Source organism: Polyodon spathula, chromosome 15 (assembly GCF_017654505.1).
Source record: "Polyodon spathula isolate WHYD16114869_AA chromosome 15, ASM1765450v1, whole genome shotgun sequence".
NCBI classification, from domain to species: Eukaryota; Metazoa; Chordata; class Actinopteri; order Acipenseriformes; family Polyodontidae; genus Polyodon; species Polyodon spathula.
In genome coordinates, this window is record NC_054548.1 from 3,931,667 (window position 1) to 3,955,627 (window position 23,961).

General features: G+C 42.2%; 1 protein-coding gene across 1 annotated transcript in view; it reads left to right on the forward strand.

Annotated features, from left to right (window-relative positions):
* Positions 1-790: 790 nt before the first annotated feature.
* The window catches only part of LOC121327817 (phospholipid-transporting ATPase VA-like), a 47,985-nt gene continuing 24,814 nt past the window's right edge, over positions 791-23,961 (forward strand). Inside the window, exons 1-3 of the mRNA XM_041272033.1 lie at positions 791-1,591; positions 16,147-16,351; positions 23,612-23,697. Of these exons, the coding sequence (XP_041127967.1) occupies positions 1,167-1,591; positions 16,147-16,351; positions 23,612-23,697 (716 nt within the window). The 5' untranslated portion in view covers positions 791-1,166. The remainder of the gene's footprint in view (positions 1,592-16,146; positions 16,352-23,611; positions 23,698-23,961) is intronic.

Below are 23,961 nucleotides of genomic sequence, written 5' to 3' on the forward strand. Positions count from 1 at the left end.
GTAGTGCCTGCCTGCTTACCCTTTACTCTTGATCGTGAATCTTGTAAATCGACACGCTCCCTTGGGCACCTAGGTGTAGTACTTGAATAGATGAGCACTGTGCATTTTAAATGTGTTTCAGGCCTCCGTATAGGACTGAGGGTCCTAACATCACCGCCTCAGACTCTAGTCTTGCTGCTTGCAGATATCTGACTACATTATGCGTATATAAAAGAGAAAGGCTTGGCTCTACGTTGTTTCTTAAAGTCTGTGGTAAGGATGTAATTGACTGTTCCCTTCTCTCAGTCTGGCTGGCGAGGGAAATCACCCTAGTTGTGTATGACTGGCACTCACAGCAAGCCAGCGTCATCCAGGCTCAGCAGCCACCTGGCAGCTATGGTTTTTAAATTAACTGATGAAAACTGCTATTGCTCAATGAAGCTGATTCTGTGACCGCGATGTCCTTCTATGTGTGTGTCTGCAGTTATTATAATAATGACATCTCAAAGATGGGGTAGTTTATACAATTATATTTGGTTATAGCGGCTATGTATTTTAAGCTATACAAATTGCTGAAGGTGGTTAATGTCTTTTCTCTGAATAGTAATGAAAAAAAAAGCCCAACAGGAGCGTGACGCAAACGACACTGTGTTCCTGGCAGTGACGCCAAATCTCACGAGAAAAAAAGCTGCACCGCCTGCCAAAAGAAGCCCAAAAGAAGCCCAATATATTTCCGAGGGAGGGGTGGGGATGTTTATACACAGTCTTTCTGTTTCCAGTAAAGGAGTTCGTTTTGCTTAGTTGAACTGGTGGGGATAGGATGATTCTAAAAATTCAGTCAATCACGCAACCCGTCACTCTCAAAACATTAAGGCGACTCTTTAAAAGAAGCCCAATTATTATAAGCGGACTTTTGAGAAAGGTAGGCGGAGCATGACTGGGAATCAGGTTTCGTCAGGGGTGACGAGCGGATACGCGGCAAGTGAAGAAACAACTTTCCAAGCTCCAATTACACCGTTAATCGGGGGGGAAATAAGAATGGCGGGTGAGAAAGTATAGGCTGCTGGAGAAATCCGTATCTCTCTTCGTTGTAAATACACCTCAACAGCATGATTACTTACTGTATGTGTTGTTTTGTAAGCGGAAAAGGGAACAACTTCACTTTTTCTGAAGTTTTGTTGTGAAGCATGGAGCCAGAGTTCGGAGAGAGCGGAGGGATGAAAAGTTCCAAACTTAAACAGAGGAAAAAGCAAAACAAAAGAGAGAGTAAAAGCAGGACGGTGCACTCGAATCTGCTGTACAGCGGTGCCAAGGGAGACGAGAACCCCAACAGACACTATGCACTCAATCACATTAAAACCACCAAATACACCGTGCTGTCTTTTCTACCCAAGAACCTGTTCGAGCAGTTCCACAGATTCGCCAACGTCTATTTCGTTTTTATCGCTTTGCTCAACTTTGTGCCCATTGTCAATGCATTTCAGCCGGAGCTGGCGCTAGCTCCCGTGGTTTTTATTCTGTCTGTTACCGCTCTCAAGGATCTTTGGGAGGATTACAGAAGACACCGATCGGATAAAGAAATTAATCACATGGATTGTCTCGTTTACTGCAGGTATGTACTGTCTGTGGTTTTTGCTGCCTACGTGGTAGACGCGGCGTTGTTATTTTGCTAGTATTTGTTACCTGTTGCAAACAGTTTTTTTTAGAGCGCTTAAGTTATTTTTCTTAAATACCGGGGAAAAAGTTTACTTTTGAAGTCCTTGGAATCAGAATCTGAAAGAATGAATGACTTTAAAATGCGTTTCAGAAATGAAATGTTAGTTTTCTAATTTACACTAAAGGGTCATGTGATGCTTCTTTGCAATATGCAAGCATGGATAGTTAACATTTTTTTTTTTTTTTTTTTTTAAATATTGATCAACTGGCAAATACAATGGTGGGTAATCGTTCTGAGCGCAGTTATTTCAATGAAGGGGTTCTTTCAAAGCAAAGTGTTCTAGTCGGATGTTATGTATCCCTATGCATTCCCAGATGATGCAGTATAAACCAGTGCGTGCTCTACAGAGGATAGAGAGCTTGGTAAAGGTATGCAGTATCATGGCTGTCTAAAGTAACGTAGTCTTCCTGTTCAGTTTCACTTTGTACCATTTTCAGTTTCAGGCGTTACATCCTGGGGACTTTTTAAAAGTCAACTTGAAAGAACACCTGTGGCCTCAGTATAGCTCCAGGAATCATGTGTAACCACGAAGTACATCTGGTACACCTGTGTCTAACCATTAACCTGTCCCCCTGCAACACTGCCTCTAGCAGATGTGGGCAGTCACACACATGTTCTGTTGGTATTTCTTACAGGGTATAGCAGCCTTTCCATGTGAGTTCTGGGGACTGTCCACAATAATATAACTGCTGAATGCTGAAACAAAACATCAGCTTTGAGCAGAATCTTTGAGCTTGTCTGCAATTACCGGTTATTATTCACAGTAACCAGTTCTTTGCTTCAACCTTTCTACACTCCAGAGGTAAACAAGTCGGTCATGTAGACCTTGCTCTGGACTGAATTGGTTCTCATATACTCAGTCACATGTATTAAAAGATTTTCATTTGTATCATATTTGGTGTGTTTTTTAGCAAGGGTGAAATTCTCAATAAACAAGTGTGGCTATTCATATGCACAGCCAGGTGTAAACATTTTAATAATTGAGACAATTTGAGTGCCAATGAATAAATACTTTTAAAATGTATCCATATCGCTACACGATACATTTATGAATACAAAATAAGCCTTAAAGTAACTGATCAGTTATAACCAATTCACCGTATTAAGGAAGCTGAAAACACTGAAAGCTTTGTCCCCTCTGCTTGTATCACTCAGTCATGCTCTGTAATATAACACTTCAGTTAAACCTTAAATGACAAGCATTAAGAAATATTACACCATGTAGTAACTGCTGTAGAGAGAGAGTTTTGTTTCAGGGTATCCTAAAAAGGGATGATGTTATAAAGAATGGTATAAAAAAAACAACTTTGTTATGAAAAAAGTGGTACAAAAAGGTGCAAGTCAGACCGTGCACACTAGGGGCTGAAACACCCCTCAAATGTGTTCTGTAACAGGGTTTACTGCTACTAGTGATGTACTTGCCTCTTTAATCTTCATAGTGTTCTCAGCGATCATCCCCATACTTTCCAGACCCGGGGTACTCGCCTGCAACAGGACCTGCCCGTGCTACAGCGATAGCCTTGGATTAGAACGTATCCCTGTTTCTTTCAGTTATGTTGTGTGCTTCTCTGTTGTGTCTCTGTGTAGATTAATTACCATGATCTATTACAGAAAAGATCTTTCAGGCAGAAACCGTATAAAAGTCGACTTTTTTTTTTAAATGTTATCCCTGGTATTGTGGTTTCTGCACAAGAAACAAAGTGGCAAAAGACACATTTTCACAAAGTGATATCATTACTGTGGTTTATTTCTGCCTTTGTAAAGATGTGCACGCAAGTGAAGACTCACATTTAACTTAAATAAACTCTTCAACATGTTTTAGAAAAGGGGGCATTGTACAAAGAAAAAGCACCTCACTATTTTGGTTTTCATTTTACAGTCCCCATAACAGTAAATACGAGGATCACAACAAAACGTTGCTTACTATGCTTAACATGTACCTTGCAAGTTGGGCCCGTGCTTGAAAGCGTGAAGCACACTTTGTATCCTGATTCTTAGAAACTCATGCAGATACTGGCAATGTGGTAAATTGGTGCAAGGGAAAACGCGTTCTGATCATTATTTCTAATATTTATCAACAGTGTAATTAATGGCAAACACTGACGTGGACCTTTGCCTTCAAAGTCATGTACAGCAGTGTTCGTTTTGAATATTTCAGGTAGTTTCTCCAGCACACTAAAGAAAATAATTACTTCATAATAATGATAATTACTCCATACCGCTGTTTTCACGTTGCATTGCTAAAGTCTTCTCTAATGAATGAGCACTGACACAAAGCGAAATGGGTGGAGACTCATGACAAAATGAAATCTGATCAGCCAATCAGCATGCAGTGATTATACTGACGTTAACGGTGGCCAATACCAGCTAACAGTAACAGAAGCGGTATGAGGAAACAGAATGCAAGCAGCAGAACTGTGCTGAGTGAAAGCGCATTTGAGGAACGTTGCGCTAGTGGACTGTGCGAGTGGGTGGAATGTATCTGCATTGGATGAAAAGCAGATTAAATCCCAGTACCCAGTACCGGGATCAAAATAAGTCCCGGTACTGAGTAACGGCAGAATTTCACCGCTGGTTTTTAGTTCTGATACGCACACAGCTGATTAGTTCATGGGAGTTGTTCTTGTTGTAATTGAGGAAGCTGGATTCCACCCGTGCATTTGTAAATGTGAAGGAGGCATGCTGTAATGGCCCTGCTTCGAGTGCTAGTCCAGAGCTACGCTTCCATCTCTGTCATGGTCCAGCTCAGGTTAGTTTGTTTTATTAGTAATGTAAATGCTTTGCAAAATGATCCATTACTCGATTTGATAATGAAGTAAGATGAATCTTGTTTTCAGATTAAGTAGGGTACTGTATTTATCACTCTTGCTATGGCCATGTCTGCTGTTAACTGCAGTATTGTGCATGCTGGAATTCCCACTGACAGTGGCAGTATAGCTGATCTGATCTGCAGTATTGTGCATGCTGGAATTCCCTCTGACAGTGGGAGTATAGCTGATCTGATCTGCAGCATTGTGCATTCTGGAATTCCCTCTGACAGTGGCAGTATAGCTGATATGATCTGCAGTACTGTGCATGCTGGAATTCCCTCTGACAGTGGGAGTATAGCTGATCTGATCTGCAGCATTGTGCATGCTGGAATTCCCACTGACAGTGGCAGTATAGCTGATCTGATCTGCAGCATTGTGCATTCTGGAATTCCCTCTGACAGTGGCAGTATAGCTGATCTGATCTGCAGCATTGTGCATTCTGGAATTCCCTCTGACAGTGGCAGTATAGCTGATCTGATCTGCAGTACTGTGCATGCTGGAATTCCCTCTGACAGTGGGAGTATAGCTGATCTGATCTGCAGCATTGTGCATTCTGGAATTCCCTCTGACAGTGGCAGTATAGCTGATCTGATCTGCAGTACTGTGCATGCTGGAATTCCCTCTGACAGTGGGAGTATAGCTGATCTGATCTGCAGCATTGTGCATGCTGGAATTCCCTCTGACAGTGGCAGTATAGCTGATCTGATCTGCAGTACTGTGCATGCTGGAATTCCCTCTGACAGTGGGAGTATAGCTGATCTGATCTGCAGCATTGTGCATGCTGGAATTCCCTCTGACAGTGGCAGTATAGCTGATCTGATCTGCAGTACTGTGCATGCTGGAATTCCCTCTGACAGTGGGAGTATAGCCTGATCTGATCTGCAGCATTGTGCATGCTGGAATTCCCTCTGACAGTGGCAGTATAGCTGATCTGATCTGCAGTATTGTGCATGCTGGAATTCCCTCTGACAGTGGGAGTATAGCTGATCTGATCTGAAATTAACCTTGTTTGCATGATTATTGTGACATTTTTCAAAGTCATTAATACAGTATTCATTTTGCGTTTCCGAATCCCGTGTTCTGTTATTGGTATGGACTTAGTGTCTAATTCTCTCTTTTCAATTTATTCTAAGTTATAACTAAGCCTTCCTTTGGGTAAGAGTCACTGTTTTTCCATCGCTCAGCCAAAAAGCGGTTCTCAGCCCACAGTAGCTTTAAAAACAAAACTGCAAACTAAAAAAACTGATTAACTTTTTTTTTTGTAAATGGACAGATAAAACTACCCATAAATGTTGATTCAATGTGTGTGTATTTGCTTGTCAGGAATCGGGGAATGGCATAAGAATGAAATCTGTATTTATGTCTTGTTTTTTTGAGTGCGATGTATCATTTTGAGCAGCAGGCTGCACTCTTCTGGTAAGGTAAACTCATATCTTTAAGTATTCTTTGCTAATGAAAATGCTTCTACATACAGGAGGTGTGAGTTTTAAGATTGTTAATTAGTGATAGACATGGTTCTTCCCATTGGATTTAAGGGGTGCAGGTGATGCACGTCTGCTTGCTCTCGAAGGCAGGCTGTTGTCTGTGTGGGAAGGGGAGCGCACACCTGAGGCTGATGCTGCTCTGTTCTTTCAGGGCCACACTTACCCTATAGAGGGGAAGTTTAATCTTGTTTAACCCTATTATTTTAATAATGGTAAATTTAATAAGGAGAAGATTGAGTTTTATATTGAAATTAATGTGAAGTAAAGCATTCTTATTGAGTAATTAATAATAATAGTCTGGATTAATGTGTAATTATTATGGGTATTTGCCCAGTGATGGTTTTGCTCGGGGAGGAACCTGTCTGAGATAAGGTGTCTAAGAGGTCAGTTTGAGGAGCTCTGGGTGGGCTGGAGGTTATACCAGACCTCTGTCTGCTCAGGTATAGAAGGATTGTGCTATTGGCCAATGGTTTTCTTTGTTTTGATCCAGGATCAGTGTAAATAGTTGTTTTGTTGAAAGAACAAGCTTACTTTGGTTCACAAATAAAGTATTTGTTTCTTTTAACTGAATTTTTGGTTGTGCGTCCTCCCTGTTTAACATCGGCCACTGGGCACACCCTCACAAAGTCGCCTTGTATAAAGGTGTCTGATAATTGTGTGCAAGCAACAAAACTTTTGATTAAAGCATCATGAGGAATACCTCGGAATCCCATATTTGACAGTTTTTCATAGTAAAATGTCATAAGTCCATGCACAACATTTTAACACAATTTTTGGGGAGAAAAAGCAAAGGAAAAACAAAAACAAATAAACACAGCATCAGTGAAAGCGATCTGCCGACCCTGACCTGTGTGTTTGGTGTTTTGTGTTCGAGATTTGTTTTGTTTAAAGCCATTATTTTGCTCTGCAAGTAAGTGTTTTTGTTTGAATGTTTGTATTTATTTTTGTGATTTAAAAATTAACGGCGTCACAGCGCCTTTGCACCTGCAGTACTGCGTTTGTTTTTGCTCCTGCATTCTGGCCTGACGTCACCACTACAGCCATCCCAGCCACAGGCAGTCATTCGCATCTACATTCATTCAGGTAGTGTGCTATCAAATCATATACGTGCTACAGAAGTGTTCGTACCGGCATTCAAAGGGTTCTTTTCACATGTGATGTATTCAGCATTGCACTTGTGGCAAGTGCATTTCTTACATTCCATCAGCATGAGAGCAGAGATACAAAGCTCTTTCTACTTTTTTTGCTACCTTGACACGTTCCCCATGAAAGTGAGATTTCAAAATGGTCTTATTAACCTTTTACTTGTGTTTGTGGTTATGCATGTGTTTACTACAGTGTGTGTGTGTGTGTGTGTGTGTGTGTGTGTGTGTGTTCTTGCAAGCCTGTGCTGTCCATTGCATCAGAAAGTGTTTTTCTGTTGAACAAGTTAAAGCAGGGCTCCTTCCATTCTGCACAGTATGTTTGTAGTGCTGATCGGATTCTCTTTACAGAAAGCAGTTATTTCATGCAGATTTCGCCAGGCGCACAGACAGCAGTGTTGAGTGCACCTGGAAAGAAACTGTTCAGCTCCGACTGCAGAAGCAGGGCCTGATAAAGGCAGTGCTGTAGTGTTCATTGTGACGCTCTGGAAGTGCATCGTTGTGTTCTGGGACATGGTGTAGAAAGTGAAGAGATAAGCAAACCTCAGTCACTGTTTGCTTAGGAAATTGGAAATGAGTCTCCTCTGCTTTCCTGCTTGCTTCGCATTGTTGTGCATTTCAAAACTGATCTAGTATCCTATATGGGGAATAAAAATCTCTGAATCATATCTGTGGGGTATGTAGAATACAGTGCAAGCTGAGAGAGTACCATGTCCGTTAAATCATGGTCACCTAGGAGTAGAAATCCTGTTGGAATTCAGATGAATGTCATGACATTGTGTCAAAAAGAGCCTTGTATTTCATCTGTCACTCACAAGAAATAGCAGCTCTATGGATCATGTAGGGTCTGCAGGACACTTTTGCATTTCCCCTGGTGTCATCATTCTCACTAAAGATTATATTAACCATTTTTAGTGTTTTACTACTGCCCTGCTCGGACTGCTCTGCTGCCGGCTCTACTGCCCTGCTCGGACTGCTCTACTGCCCTGCTCGGACTGCTCTGCTGCCGGCTCTACTGCCCTGCTCGGACGGCTCTACTGCCGGCTCTACTGCCCTGCTCGGACGGCTCTACTGCCCTGCTCGGACTGCTCTCTACTGCCCTGCTCGGACAGCTCTACTGCCCTGCTCGGACTGCTCTACTGCCGGCTCTACTGCCCTGCTCGGACGGCTCTACTGCCGGCTCTACTGCCCTGCTCGGACGGCTCTACTGCCCTGCTCGGACAGCAATACTGCCCTGCTCTACTGCCCTACTGGACGGCTCTACTGCCCTGCTCGGACTGCTCTACTGCCCTGCTGGGACTGCTCTACTGCCCTGCTGGGACTGCTCTACTGCCCTGCTCGGCTCTACTGCTGGATCTACTGCCCTGCTCGGACGGCTCTACTGCCCTGCTCGGACGGCTCTACTGCCCTGCTCGGACGGCTCTACTGCCCTGCTCGCTGCGCTCTTTTGACGACTCTACTGCCCTGCTCGGACGGCTCTACTGCCGGCTCTACTGCCCTGCTCGGACGGCTCTACTGCCAATTCTACTGCCCTGCTTGGACGGCTCTACTGACAGCTCTACTGCCCTGCACGGACGGCTCTACTGCCCTGCTCGGACAGCTCTAGTGCCGGCTCTACTGCCCTGCTCGGACTGCTCTACTGCCGGCTCTACTGCCCTGCTGGGACTGCTCTACTGCCCTGCTGGGACTGCTCTACTGCTGGCTCTACTGCCCTGCTCGGACGGCTCTACTGCCCTGCTCGGACGGCTCTACTGCCCTGCTCGGACGGCTCTAGTGCCGGCTCTACTGCCCTGCTCGGACGGCTCTAGTGCCGGCTCTACTGCCCTGCTTGGACGGCTCTACTGCCAATTCTACTGCCCTGCTTGGACGGCTCTACTGACAGCTCTACTGCCCTGCACGGACGGCTCTACTGCCCTGCTCGGACAGCTCTAGTGCCGGCTCTACTGCCCTGCTCGGACAGCTCTAGTGCCGGCTCTACTGCCCTGCTCGGACAGCTCTAGTGCCGGCTCTACTGCCCTGCTCGGACGGCTGTACTGCCCTGCTCGGACGGCTCTACTGCCCTGTTCAGACAGCTGTCTCTCTCTCTTTCTTTTCATCAAAGCTTTGCAGCTGAGTAACTTCAGCTCTTCAGATGTATAAATGGCAAAAGCTTATGGCGCTTCAGACTGCATTATTTCTCTTGTAAGTCTGTCTATAATAAGATGGTGCTTTTGACAACCTGTACTGTAATGTAAACTGCAAGTTACCCTGCTGACAGCGCTACACAAAAACACAGCCTGCAAAACAAACTGCTTCTGTTGCATCTCTATTGAAACTGGAACATATACTGGCTGTGCTGCATGTCTTAGAGGGAGGGTTGCATCTCTTCAGGTATTTCATACCTCTTGGTATTGGCCCCTGATTTCTGTTGGCATCCTTGCAATGCGTTGAAACCGGGAAGCGGTTATTTTAAAATTGTAAAAAAGGTTAAACTGAAAGAAAAATCCTAAACGGTGTAGAGTCCTTCAGAAAACTTTTTCTATGTTCTGTAATAACTTTAAGCACAATTACTATATGCTAACTTGACTTGTGTCATAAAGTCAAATAAAACAGAAGAACTTTTAAACCATAGGATTGCATTTCAATGAATTGGGCATCTTGGCCCATGATCCCTCAGTCAGCAGAATGGATGGGATGGTCACGTGACTGCTCTGTTCCCTCATGCGCTGAAAGGGTGGCTGTACAAGGCAGGCTTGATGATGGTCAGTATGGTTTTACAGTCAGCGTGCTGGAGCTTGTGTGCAGCTGCTTATTGCTCCTCTGCTCTTTATCTTTCAGTACAGAAGTGTGCGAGGGACCCAGTCTGACAGTAATAACTACAAACAAACTCCAACTACTGCACTGCTCAGCTGTGTTTCAGTTCAATTTCATACCATGTGTACCACTGAACACCTGCTCTGGACTGGAGTTTTAAACAGAGAACACAATGCCCGCTGCCTTGGAGTAACATCTAACTGCATGCAAGGCTGCAATTTAGAATGTGAGATTCTGTTTAATTCAAGAAGCCATCCGTCATGTGGATAGAATACTGCAGTGTCTGTGCGTGCGTGTGCGTGTGTGTGCATGCGCAGCGTTGAAAAGAAGGGAAGAAATACTGACTATCAAATCAATTGGCTCTGCGCTGCACAATCCCCTTCCTATCTGACTTGTGGATTTTTGGCAGTGATTAAGCGTAAAAATAATTTGAAAACGTTTTTGACACTTGGACTAACGTCTAAAGATTGAAAACAGTGGGGGGTGAATAAAGAAAGAAAAATGATCTGTTTTTAATTTTTGTTACGGTTTGATTTCCATTACAGGAGAGTAAGTGTTAAAATGTCAGGCTGATATTGGACTCAGCTCTCGCCAAGATAAGCACCAACTGAGACATAGCTTCTTCTACTATAAACTAATGTGATCCATCTGCGTTTCCTTCCTGGGGTCTTCAAGTGGGCACCTTCCATCCTTGGTGTTTCGTCGACTAGCCCACAACACCTTAAGAGGCGTCCCAGCATCACCCCCTCCGTCCCCCAGTCAGCTAAGCCCAGCTTACTTACCTTCCTTTCCATCGACGTTGCTTTCTTTCTACTGTGCTGGAGGTCTCCAACCATAAGCGGTCGTTGGTTAGAAAAGCTAACCTGAACTAAACTCCACTTTGTTGCCAACAAAATGTAAGCATGTGCGTGTTGACCAGTCCAATGCATTCGTATCCATGATGAAGTGTGCATCCACTTTGTTTGTGCAGTGTGCCTGTCAGGTTGCGTCTGAGATGAAGATGTGTTGATTGGTTGCCTGTGTATTGTATTGTGACCTATTGTTTATTGACTCCTGTATTGTTATATTTGTCTGCATTCTTGTTCATGTCTGGAGTGATGTACAAATTGCATCCTGTGTTGAAATGAAAATTTGAACTGTCTGTATAAAGTTTAACAAAGCTTCCAAGGAATGAATGTATGCTGCCTGCCACAGCTGACAAACAGAAGGCATAATCTCTGTTAACCTGTCAGGGAAAAATCATTAAAAAAATACATGGAGTAAATGCATGAGCAGTACTGATCCACATACAGGCTGTGCAATTCCCTTGCATTTTCAGTCTTCTAATGTGCCAGCTGAAATCTATCCTTGCTGTGCTTGTGTTCAGTGCTGGAGGGTTCTGTTTCCTTGGAGTTTGCTGCTGCTCTTGTGAACTTGCTCATTAACGTGTTGATAATGACAGTTCGTGCTCACGCAGGTCCTGCCCAGACAGGGTGCTGTCTAAGAGCTTGCTGTGGAATGAAGGTGGGTTGCTGATGAGAGATACAGATTGTGGCTCTGTTCATGGGATGGTACAGGTTAATGCATGCGGCATCAAAGAGAAGTTGGCTGAAGTAGGATCATAATTCTACCCAGTAGACATTATGGGACTCGTTTGTGTCAAAAAGCAAATTAATATTCCATAGATGGCATTGAATATGAAAAAGCAGATCATGTCAATGAGAAGTGTTTTAAGAACATAAGAACATAAGAAAGTTTACAAATGAGAGGAGGCCATTCAGCCCATCTTGCTAATTTGGTTGTTAGTGGCTTATTGATCCCAGAATCTCATCAAGCAGCTTCTTGAAGGATCCCAGGGTGCCAGCTTTAACATTATGAGGGAGTTGGTTCCAAACCCTCACGATTCTCTGTGTAAAAAAATTCAACACTTTTCACAATGTATCCGAGCACCTTGTTGGCCTTTTTTATAGCTTCCCCACATTGTCTAGATGAAGACATTTCTGAGTCAACAAAAACTCCTAGGTCTTTTTCATAGATTCCATCTTCAATTTCAGTATCTCCTATATGGTATTTATAATGCACATTTTTATTTCCTGCATGCAGTACCTTACACTTTTCCCTATTAAATGTCATTTGCCATGTGCCTGCCCAGTTCTGAATCTTGTCCAGATCATTTTGAATGACCTTTGCTGCTGCAACAGTGTTTGCCACTCCTCCTATTTTTGTGTCGTCTGCAAATTTAACAAGTTTGCTTACTATACCAGAATCTAAATCATTAATGTAGATTAGGAATAGCAGAGGACCTAATACTGATCCCTGTGGTACACCGCTGGTTACCACAATCCATTCTGAGGTTTCTCTTCTAATCAGTACTTTCTGTTTTCTACATGTTAACCACTCCCTAATGCATGTACATGGGTTTCCTTGAATCCCAGCTGCGTTCAGTTTGAGAATTAATCTTTTATGCAGGACTTTGTCAAAAGCTTTCTGGAAATCTAAATAAACCATGCCATATGCTTTGCAATTATCCACGATGTTGCATCCTCAAAATAAATCGAGCAGGTTAGTTAGACACGATCTCCCTTTCCTAAAACCATGTTGACTAATTTTCCATTTTGGATCTTATTATAGTTTACATATAATAGAAGTCAGGCTTATTGGTCTGTAGTTACCTGGTCCAGTTTTCCTTCCCTTTTTTTGTGGATCAGTATTACGTTTGCAATTTTCCAGTCTGTGGGTACAAGCCCTGTGTCAAGAGACTGTTTCTTGATCTTGGTTAGGGGTTTGTAAATAACTTCTTTCATTTCTTTGAGTACTATTGGGAGGATCTCATCCGGCCCAGGGGATTTGTTTATTTTAAGAGCTCCTAGTCCCTTTAACACTTGTGCTTGGTTTAATAGTCATGGTGATCCTATACAGTCTCTTGCAGTAGATTATACTGAAACTACTGTTTTCTGCACTAGCCCAGACCGCTATTCTATCCCTACAGGGAAGGTTTGGACTCATTACAGTACACACAACTAAGGTCACAGTAAAAGGCATCTCTCTGTGCTGGAGTTACACACAAACACACGGTTATGTTTCTCGCAGAAATCCCTCAAAGCTTTTTTTCAGGCTGAAGTTTGCATACAGACTCACTTGATGCTATTTTTCTGGTTGTTGGTACAATTTTAATAAACAGATACTGTATTTTTTTTTTTTTTTTTTTTTTTTTAACTAAATAAGTCACAACCTCACTTAAGTTGTGAAAAGTGCACTATACACAGGACAATACAGCATCGTTTCATATTGTCTCGATTGGTGGTTTTGCACACTTTACTGCACTGAAACCGTCACTCAGTTGCTAAGCGAACACGTGAAATCGACCACACCAACTCCTTTTTGAAGCAGTAGTACACAACATGAATTCACAGAAATTAGGAATGTGCATTAACGGTATATTTTAAATTTACATTTGTTTTAATAAATGGTTGTTTATTTGCCAGAAAAGTAACGTATTTGTATTATTTAAACAGTGCCCATCTAGGACAGGGTGGAGACGTTTTAACACAGAAACCAGAGTCGGTGCCGTCTGCGCTTTGAAAACCCTTTCACCTCCAGGGCTGTCATTATGGTCCATTATTTGTGCAGAATTGTGCGTGCTCCTGTTCTCGGAAAGGGTAGTTAGAGGAGCAGCTGGTGTGTGTGTCATGGTGTTCAGATTAGAATAAGGGGTTTAAAGTAAAGAGCTCCCTGCATTGTCCCAGCCCTGCTTGCAGGAGCCGTTTACACTTCGTCATTCTGTTGTGGTTGAGCTTCTAATGCAGCAGCAGCCTGCTGTTGTGTTCCACCTCTCCACAGTGGTATTGCACTAGTATCATTGTTGGAGCTGTAGCAAGCAGGTACAAGTACAGGTGTGAAGATTTAACATTGTAAACTGCCTTGAGGAAACAGACAACTGTTCAGTAAAGTGTGGCTGGAGCTCAAGCAAAAAAGAATCTCATTGCATTTTGTTTTTAAAAATCTGTTTGGAATGAAAATGTGGAGAATCCTGTGGCAGAATGTAAGTGCAGTGCTGTGCTCATGTGTGAATTACAAGTGCAAATCAAAATAAAAATCACTTCAGCAGTAAAAGCATTGATGCCAGGACACAGCACTTGAAAAGTCTTTAATTTACTAATTTATTAATCTTCACTTCTTTTTTATGATTCCTTGATAATGTGGAGGACAATATAAAGAATCCCTTTATAAGGCACTACACAGTCTCTCCAGTCAAACTGTGCATTGTGGAGGTGTACATTCAGAACTGAGTCCCACAGCCAAATATAAGGGAAGAAAAGTGTATCAGCCTGTAACCAATCTGCTGTGCTCCCTGTCAGTGGAAGCAGAGAGCAATACTGCTTCTCATAGACCCTCTCCTATGTGCTCACAGTGTATGCACAGTAATGGTTCTACAGAGAACAGTACTGCTTCTCATAGACCCTCTCCTATGTGCTCACAGTATATGCACAGTAATGGTTCTACAGAGAACAGTACTGCTTCTCACAGACCCTCTCCTATGTGCTCACAGTGTATGCACAGTAATGGTTCTACTCCTTCCTGAAGGGGCGCGTGAATGCTTGCTGTTTATTCCATGCATGTCACATTCCGTTCTGAAAGCAGTCGTGGTACGATCCAGCACCCGCCCAGTCTGGCTTGTTGGACTGATCCGGTCTGCTGTAGCCACACTGCTGAATGATGTGCTGATGTGGCAGCCTGTGCCATATTAAGTTACAGGAAAGGGCTTGTTTTTTAGGACTTATGTAATTTGGTAAGACTGCTTTTAGTTGACTTCAAGGCAGATTTGAAGTTGATTGCATTCTGGGATTTACTGTATGTTTTCATAAAGCTATTTCTGAGTATGCTGTGCGCTACAGTATATAACACAGAGCCTGTACAAACAGCAAGTCACCTAGTTTAAAATGCTATTCCTGAGTGTGCTGTGTGATACAGTATATAACACAGAGCCTGTACAAACAGCAAGTCACCCAGTTTAAAATGCTATTCCTGAGTGTGCTGTGTGATACAGTATATAACACAGAGCCTGTACAAACAGCAAGTCACCCAGTTTAAAATGCTATTCCTGAGTGTGCTGTGCGCTACAGTATATAACACAGAGCCTGTACAAACAGCAAGTCACCCAGTTTAAAATGCTATTCCTGAGTGTGCTGTGCGCTACAGTATATAACACAGAGCCTGTACAAACAGCAAGTCACCCAGTTTAAAATGCTATTCCTGAGTGTGCTGTGCGCTACAGTATATAACACAGAGCCTGTACAAACAGCAAGTCACCCAGTTTAAAATGCTATTCCTGAGTGTGCTGTGATACAGTATATAACACAGAGCCTGTACAAACAGCAAGTCACCCAGTTTAAAATGCTATTCCTGAGTGTGCTGTGCGCTACAGTATATAACACAGAGCCTGTACAAACAGCAAGTCACCCAGTTTAAAATGCTATTCCTGAGTGTGCTGTGCGTATACAGTATATAACTATTCAGAGCCTGTACAAACAGCAAGTCACCCAGTTTAAAATGCTATTCCTGAGTGTGCTGTGCGCTACAGTATATAACACAGAGCCTGTACAAACAGCAAGTCACCCAGTTTAAAATGCTATTCCTGAGTGTGCTGTGCGCTACAGTATATAACACAGAGCCTGTACAAACAGCAAGTCACCCAGTTTAAAATGCTATTCCTGAGTGTGCTGTGCGATACAGTATATAACACAGAGCCTGTACAAACAGCAAGTCACCCAGTTTAAAATGCTATTCCTGAGTGTGCTGTGTGATACAGTATATAACACAGAGCCTGTACAAACAGCAAGTCACCCAGTTTAAAATGCTATTCCTGAGTTTGCTGTGCGCTACAGTATATAACACAGAGCCTGTACAAACAGCAAGTCACCCAGTTTAAAATGCTATTCCTGAGTGTGCTGTGTGATACAGTATATAACACAGAGCCTGTACAAACAGCAAGTTGTCCAGTTTTTGTATGTTGTGTTGTACAGTATATTAATTACAGTACTGCATGTGTATAAGTATAACCAGCTAATTGCTTCCCCTGGTGTAACAAGGGTATTCATTCATACAGAATGCTAGTGTACTGGGCTCTCCAATTCATTGCCTTCATTGTTTGCCTGTTTCATTCTTTTTAATGTCATTCAAGGTAATGTGATTGCATGTCATTGTGGTGTTCCTCATCCAGTATTTCGTTTGGTTCACTGCAGGAATGAAAGGAAATACGTGGAGAAGTACTGGAAGGAAATCCAGGTTGGGGATTTCATTCGTCTTCGATGCAATGAGATCATTCCTGCAGACGTGCTTCTCCTGTCCTCCAGCGACCCTGACGGCTTATGTCACATCGAAACAGCAACACTGGACGGGGAGACCAGTCTCAAACAGAGGCAGGTGGTGAGGAGCTTCTCAGAGCTGGTAAGCAGCCTTCTTCACAGAGAGGTAGACCAGAAGAATATGATTCTGAGCCTTAGGAAGATAAGTGCCTCCTGAGACTGTCTCCCTTTCAAACTCTACTGAAAAGCATAGGAGCTCATGAGATAATGACTGCACTCTGTCCTGTTGCGCACTCCCATTGACTGTCGGTTTTATATGGGCAGTTTTGAAATACACACATGTTCTACAGTACATGTATTTGCATTGCAGTTTTAGGTTAGATGTTGGTATTAGCATTAACATATTGGTCACACATGTAGTGTGAGGGTTGTGATTTCATTGCATTTATAACACAGAGAAATTATTTATACCTGATCTGCTTCTCCCAGCCATTCAGTCGACCCTTTTTATACAACACTCACTCTTCACTGCTTAAACACACACTGCCCTGAACACTATTCACACACAACACCCACTCTTCACTGCGTAAACACACACTGCCCTGAACACTATTCACACACAACACCCACTCTTCACTGCGTAAACACACACTGCCCTGAACACTATTCACACACAACACCCACTCTTCACTGCTTAAACACACACTGCCCTGAACACTATTCACACACAACACACACTCTTTACTGCGTAAACACACACTGCCGTGAACACTATTCATACACAACACACAATCTTTACTGCGTAAACACACACTGCCGTGAACACTATTCACACACAACACCCACTCTTCACTGCTTAAACACACACTGCCCTGAACACTATTCACACACAACACACACTCTTTACTGCGTAAACACACACTGCCGTGAACACTATTCATACACAACACACACTCTTCGCTGCGTAAACACACACTGCCGTGAACACTATTCACACACAACACACACTCTTCACTGCTGACACACATTTCATCTGCCCTGAACACTATTCACACACAACACCCACTCTTCACTGCGTAAACACACACTGCCCTGAACACTATTCACACACAACACCCACTCTTCACTGCGTAAACACACACTGCCCTGAACACTATTCACACACAACACACACTCTTCACTGCGTAAACACACACTGCCCTGAACACTATTCACACACAACACACACTCTTCACTGCTTAAACACACACTGCCCTGAACACTATTCACACACAACACCCACTCTTCACTGCGTAAACACACACTGCCGTGAACACTATTCATACACAACACCCACTCTTCACTGCGTAAACACACACTGCCCTGAACACTATTCACACACAACACACACTCTTCACTGCGTAAACACACACTGCCCTGAACACTATTCACACACAACACACACTCTCCACTGCTGACACACATTTCAGCCCTGAACACTATTCACACACAACACCCACTCTCCACTGCTGACACACATATCAGCCCTGAACACTATTCACACACAACACCCACTCTTCACTGCGTAAACACACACTGCCCTGAACACTATTCACACACAACACCCACTCTCTTCACTGCGTAAACACACACTGCCCTGAACACTATTCACACACAACACACACTCTTCACTGCGTAAACACACACTGCCCTGAACACTATTCACACACAACACCCACTCTTCACTGCGTAAACACACACTGCCGTGAACACTATTCACACACAACACACACTCTCCACTGCTGACACACATTTCAGCCCTGAACACTATTCACACACAACACCCACTCTCCACTGCTGACACACATTTCAGCCCTGAACACTATTCACACACAACACCCACTCTTCACTGCTGACACACATTTCAGCCCTGAACACTCTCCATGCTGTTTTTCTGGTGTGTCTGAATAGTTGCTCTTCACCTTGGCCCGGAGACTGGGTTGCTTGTTTCTGAAGCACTGTAACTGTTTCATGGTGAAGCCCTGAAGAAGTGCAGCACTCCTTTCCCGTGCCCTATTCACCATCACAGACTAGACTCCTGTGGTTTTCTTTCTTTTCAAAAACCATTTTCTAAGTATCCTGTTTTCAACAATTTTAGCTGGTTGCTTGCTCCCTGATCATTCTGCCTATTTACAAGGATTTCAGAAATATTTATTGGGATATTTAAACCTTTTTGACTTTGCTTCTGTAAAAAAAGTAAATAAATTAATAACAAGTTGTTCATTTGGATGTACTGTACTCCCTAGGCTTTCATACTATTATAACTAGGGCTTCAGTTTTCAAACAGAGTTTAGTGTAATATTAACACTGTGGACAGTGTTTATTATACTATATTAACACAGGACAGAGTTTAGTGTAATATATTAACACTGGACAGTGTTTATTATACTATATTAACACAGGACAGAGTTTAGTATATTAACACTGTGGACAGTGTTTATTATACTATATTAACACAGGGCAGAGTTTAGTATATTAACACTGTGGACAGTGTTTATTATACTATATTAACACAGGACAGAGTTTAGTGTAATATTAACACTGTGGACAGTGTTTATTATACTATATTAACACAGGACAGAGTTTAGTGTAATATATTAACACTGTGGACAGTGTTTATTATACTATATTAACACAGTCTTGAACAAAGAAGACTACGTGGCGACCTAATTCAAGCATTCAAAATTCTAAAAGGTATTGACAGTGTCGACCCAAGGGACTTTTTCAGCCTGAAAAAAGAAACAAGGACCAGGGGTCACAAATGGAGTTTAGAAAAAGGGGCATTCAGAACAGAAAATAGGAGACACTTTTTTACACAGAGAATTGTGAGGGTCTGGAATCAACTCCCCAGTAATGTTGTTGAAGCTGACACCCTGGGATCCTTCAAGAAGCTGCTTGATGAGATTTTGGGATCAATAAGCTACTAACAACCAAACGAGCAAGATGGGCCGAATGGCCTCCTCTCGTTTGTAAACTTTCTTATGTTCTAACACAGGACAGAGTTTAGTGTAATATATTAACACAGTTTTGTGTTGCCATGAACAGGGAGGATTGGTCTGATCCCAAGTAAAAGACAGCAAGGCTTCATTTGTTGTGGAAAGATATGTGACTATTCCTGAGTAATCGCTGCCTTCAGAGGGTAGAAATCTACAGAAAGGTCTGTCCTCCAGAATGGCCCTACCCCATGTTTAAGATCAGTATATGTATCAGCCTTGACATGCATTATTGGATTGTTGTAAACACATTCTAATCACAGTTGACTTTTTCTTTGTGTGTTCAGCTGGTCCAGCTGTGGATACATAGAGCAAATATCCCAAATTCGACACTGCACTGGCCAAGTCAAATCCAAACCAGATTTCAACTCTTGAAATGTGAATCTTACTGTTGTTAGAACTTGAATGCAACATTTTACCAACCTGAAGCCAGGTGTACCTTTCACCGACAGTTCTGTTTGTTACTGAAGTTACTATACCATTTCAGGATAAACTCTATGAAGAATTGCATCCTTGCTTCAGATCTCTGCTTGTGTTCTTATGTGTCAGTAGAATTGGATCCTTGCTTCAGATCTCTGCTCGTGTTCTTATGTGTCAGTAGAATTGGATCCTTGCTTCAGATCTAAGAACATAAGAACATAAGAAAGTTTACAAACGAGAGGAGGCCATTCGGCCCATCTTGCTCGTTTGGTTGTTAGTAGCTTATTGATCCCAAAATCTCATCAAGCAGCTTCTTGAAGGATCCCAGGGTGTCAGCTTCAACAACATTACTGGGGAGTTGATTCCAGACCCTCACAATTCTCTGTGTAAAAAAGTGTCTCCTATTTTCTGTTCTGAATGCCCCTTTGTCTAAACTCCATTTGTGACCCCTGGTCCTTGTTTCTTTTTTCAGGCTGAAAAAGTCCCTTGCGTCGACACTGTCAATACCTTTTAGAATTTTGAATGCTTGAATTAGGTCGCCACGTAGTCTTCTTTGTTCAAGACTGAACAGATTCAATTCTTTTAGCCTGTCTGCATATGACATGCCTTTTAACCCCGGAATAATTCTGGTCGCTCTTCTTTGCACTCTTTCTAGAGCAGCAATATCTTTTTTATAGCGAGGTGACCAGAACTGCACACAATATTCAAGATGAGGTCTTACAAGTGCATTGTACAGTTTTAACATTACTTCCCTTGATTTAAATTCAACACTTTTCACAATGTATCCGAGTATCTTGTTAGCCTTTTTTATAGCTTCCCCACATTGCCTAGATGAAGACATTTCTGAGTCAACAAAAACTCCTAGGTCTTTTTCATAGATTCCTTCTCCAATTTCAATATCTCCCATATGATATTTATAATGTACATTTTTATTTCCTGCGTGCAGTACCTTACACTTTTCTCTATTAAATGTCATTTGCCATGTGTCTGCCCAGTTCTGAATCTTGTCTAGATCATTTTGAATGACCTTTGCTGCTGCAACAGTGTTTGCCACTCCTCCTACTTTTGTGTCGTCTGCAAATTTAACAAGTTTGCTTACTATACCAGAATCTAAATCATTAATGTAGATTAGGAATAGCAGAGGACCTAATACTGATCCCTGTGGTACACCGCTGGTTACCACACTCCATTCTGAGGTTTTTCCTCTAATCAGTACTTTCTGTTTTCTACATGTTAACCACTCCCTAATCCATGTACATGTGTTTCCTTGAATCCCAACTGCGTTCAGTTTGAGAATTAATCTTTTGTGCGGGACTTTGTCAAAAGCTTTCTGGAAATCTAAATAAACCATGTCATATGCTTTGCAATTATCCATTATCGATGTTGCATCCTCAAAAAAATCAAGCAAGTTAGTTAGGCACGATCTCCCTTTCCTAAAACCATGTTGACTGTCTCCCAGTACCCTGTTACCATATAGGTAATTTTCCATTTTGGATCTTATTATAGTTTCCATAAGTTTGCATATAATAGAAGTCAGGCTTACTGGTCTGTAGTTACCTGGTTCAGTTTTGTTTCCCTTTTTGTGGATCGGTATTACGTTTGCAATTTTCCAGTCTGTCGGTACCACCCCTGTGTCAAGAGACTGCTGCATGATCTTGGTTAGCGGTTTGTAAATTACTTCTTTCATTTCTTTGAGTACTACTGGGAGGATCTCATCCGGCCCAGGGGATTTGTTTATTTTAAGAGCTCCTAGTCCCTTTAACACTTCTGCCTCAGTTATGCTAAAGTTATTTAAAACTGGATAGGAACTGGATGACATGTGGGGCATGTTGTCAGTATCTTCCTTTGTAAAAACTTGTGAAAAGTAATCATTTAATATATTTGCTATTTTTTTTTCTTCCTCTACGATTTTGCCATTTGTATCTCTTAAACATTTAATCTCCTCTTTGAATGTTCTCTTGCTGTTGTAATATTGGAAAAACATTTTGGAATTGGTTTTAGCTCCCTTAGCAATGTTCATTTCTATTTCTCTCTTGGCCTTTCTAACTTCCTTTTTGACTTGCATTTGCAGTTCTGTGTACTCTTTCTGTGTACTTTCTTTTTGGTCCTTTTTTAATGCTCTGTAAAGTGCCTTTTTTCGCTGAATATTTTTTTTAATTGATCTATTAAACCATTTTGGCAATTTAGTTTTACATTTAGATTTGTCTACTTTAGGGATATAATTGTTTTGCGCCTCTAGTACTACATTTTTGAAGAACAACCATCCTTCTTCTGTGGGTGTTTTCTCTATTTTACTCCAATCTACTTCTGTTAGTCTCTGTTTCATACCTTCATAGTTTGCTTTTCTAAAATTGTAAACCTTAGCTTTAGTCTTTACTTTTGAGGATTTAAAAAACACTTCAAATGAGACCATGTTGTGGTCTGAGTTTGCCAGTGGTTCTCTGACCTCTGTTTTAGTTATTCTATCTTCGTTATTTGAAAAGACTAAATCAAGGCATGCCTCCCCTCTAGTCGGTGCCTTGACAAATTGTGTTAGGAAGCAGTCATTTGTCATTTCCACCATTTCTATTTCATCCTTCGTGCTACCCACCGGGTTTTCCCATTTTATTTGGGGGAAGTTGAAATCCCCCATTAGTATGGCTTCTCCTTTGCTACACACATTTCTAATGTCATTGTATAACAGATTATTGTGCTCACCGTCTGAATCTGGCGGTCTATAGCATGCTCCTATTATTATGCCTTTTGAATTTTTGTCTGTTATTCTGACCCATATTGATTCGGTTTTATTTTCTTTGTCCAGGTTTAACACCTGGGCTTCAAGACTGTTTCTTATGTATAGCGCTACCCCTCCTCCTCTTCTGTCCTGCCTGTCTTTCCTATACAGTGTATACCCACAAATATTATATTCGTCCCCATCACTCTCAGATAACCACGTTTCTGTAACACCTATCACATCGTAGTTACCTGTTAGTGCAGTAGCTTCAAGTTCTAGAATTTTGTTTCTGATACTTCTAGCATTTAGATAAATACATTTAATGGTTGTCTTACCTGAGTTGTTGTTCTTGTTTTGATGCGGTCTCCCTTCTGTTTTTTTTGTTGATTTCTCCCCCCTTCCTTTCTAGTTTAAATGCTTCCGAACCTGCTCGAGGATCTTTTCTCCAAGTAGACTAGTTCCCTTGTTATTTAAATGCAGTCCATCCCGTCTATACAGATAGTCCTCGTTGTAGAAAGTGGTCCAATGATCAAGATAGGTGAAGCCTTCCCGTGTGCACCACGTCTTCAACCATTGGTTTTGATTTATTATTTCCAGCTGTCCATATGGTCCTTTGCAAGGTGCGGGTAGTATACCAGAAAATACCACAGTTTTGGTTTTCTCTTTTAATTTCCTTCCTAGCTCTCTGAATTTGTTTTGCAGGGATTTTGGTCTGTCTCTTCCAATGTTGTTTGTACCGATGTGGACGACTACTACCGGGTCGTCTCCTGTTCGTTCTAGGAGCCTGTCCACATTCTCAGTGATGTGCTTGACCGAGGCTCCCGGAAGGCAGCACACTGTTGTAGTAAGGGGGTCCAAACTGCGAACTGAACTTGCTGTGTTTCTCAATATGGAGTCCCCAACAATCATGACCTCCCTTCTTTTTGCTGTCTGGTCACCACTGTCAATAGGGTCCTGGACAGTGGTGACCAGACAGCAAAAAGAAGGGAGGTCATGATTGTTGGGGACTCCATATTGAGAAACACAGCAAGTTCAGTTCGCAGTTTGGACCCCCTTACTACAACAGTGTGCTGCCTTCCGGGAGCCTCGGTGTTCTTATCTCTGCTCGTGTTCTTATGTGTCAGTAGAATTGCATCCTTGCTTCAGATCTCTGCTCGTGTTCTTATGTGTCAGTAGAATTGGATCCTTGCTTCAGATCTCTGCTCGTGTTCTTATGTGTCAGTTTTTTGTTTTTCAGGACTGTGAGTTTGACCCCACACAGTATAAGACAGTAATCGAATGTGAGAAGCCCAACAATGATCTGAACAGGTTCCGGGGTTACATGTAAGTATTGCTTGAAGTGCGATCAGCCCTTGCTTTGCTTGTGTTGCATCCAGTGGTCACTTAATGACTACATTATCAGTCTCGGCCCCAAATCATGTGTTCAACTAATGGAGCTAAAGTACCCTACCAACGGTATTGCTTAACTGTGAATCCAGCTCTGGCAATGAGGAATTGTGTAATGAGTCTGATTATTACACAAATGCTAGGCTCTGGAAATCCTGTTAGAGTCAAATCCCTTGTTTAAATGATTGTCATTTATATTGG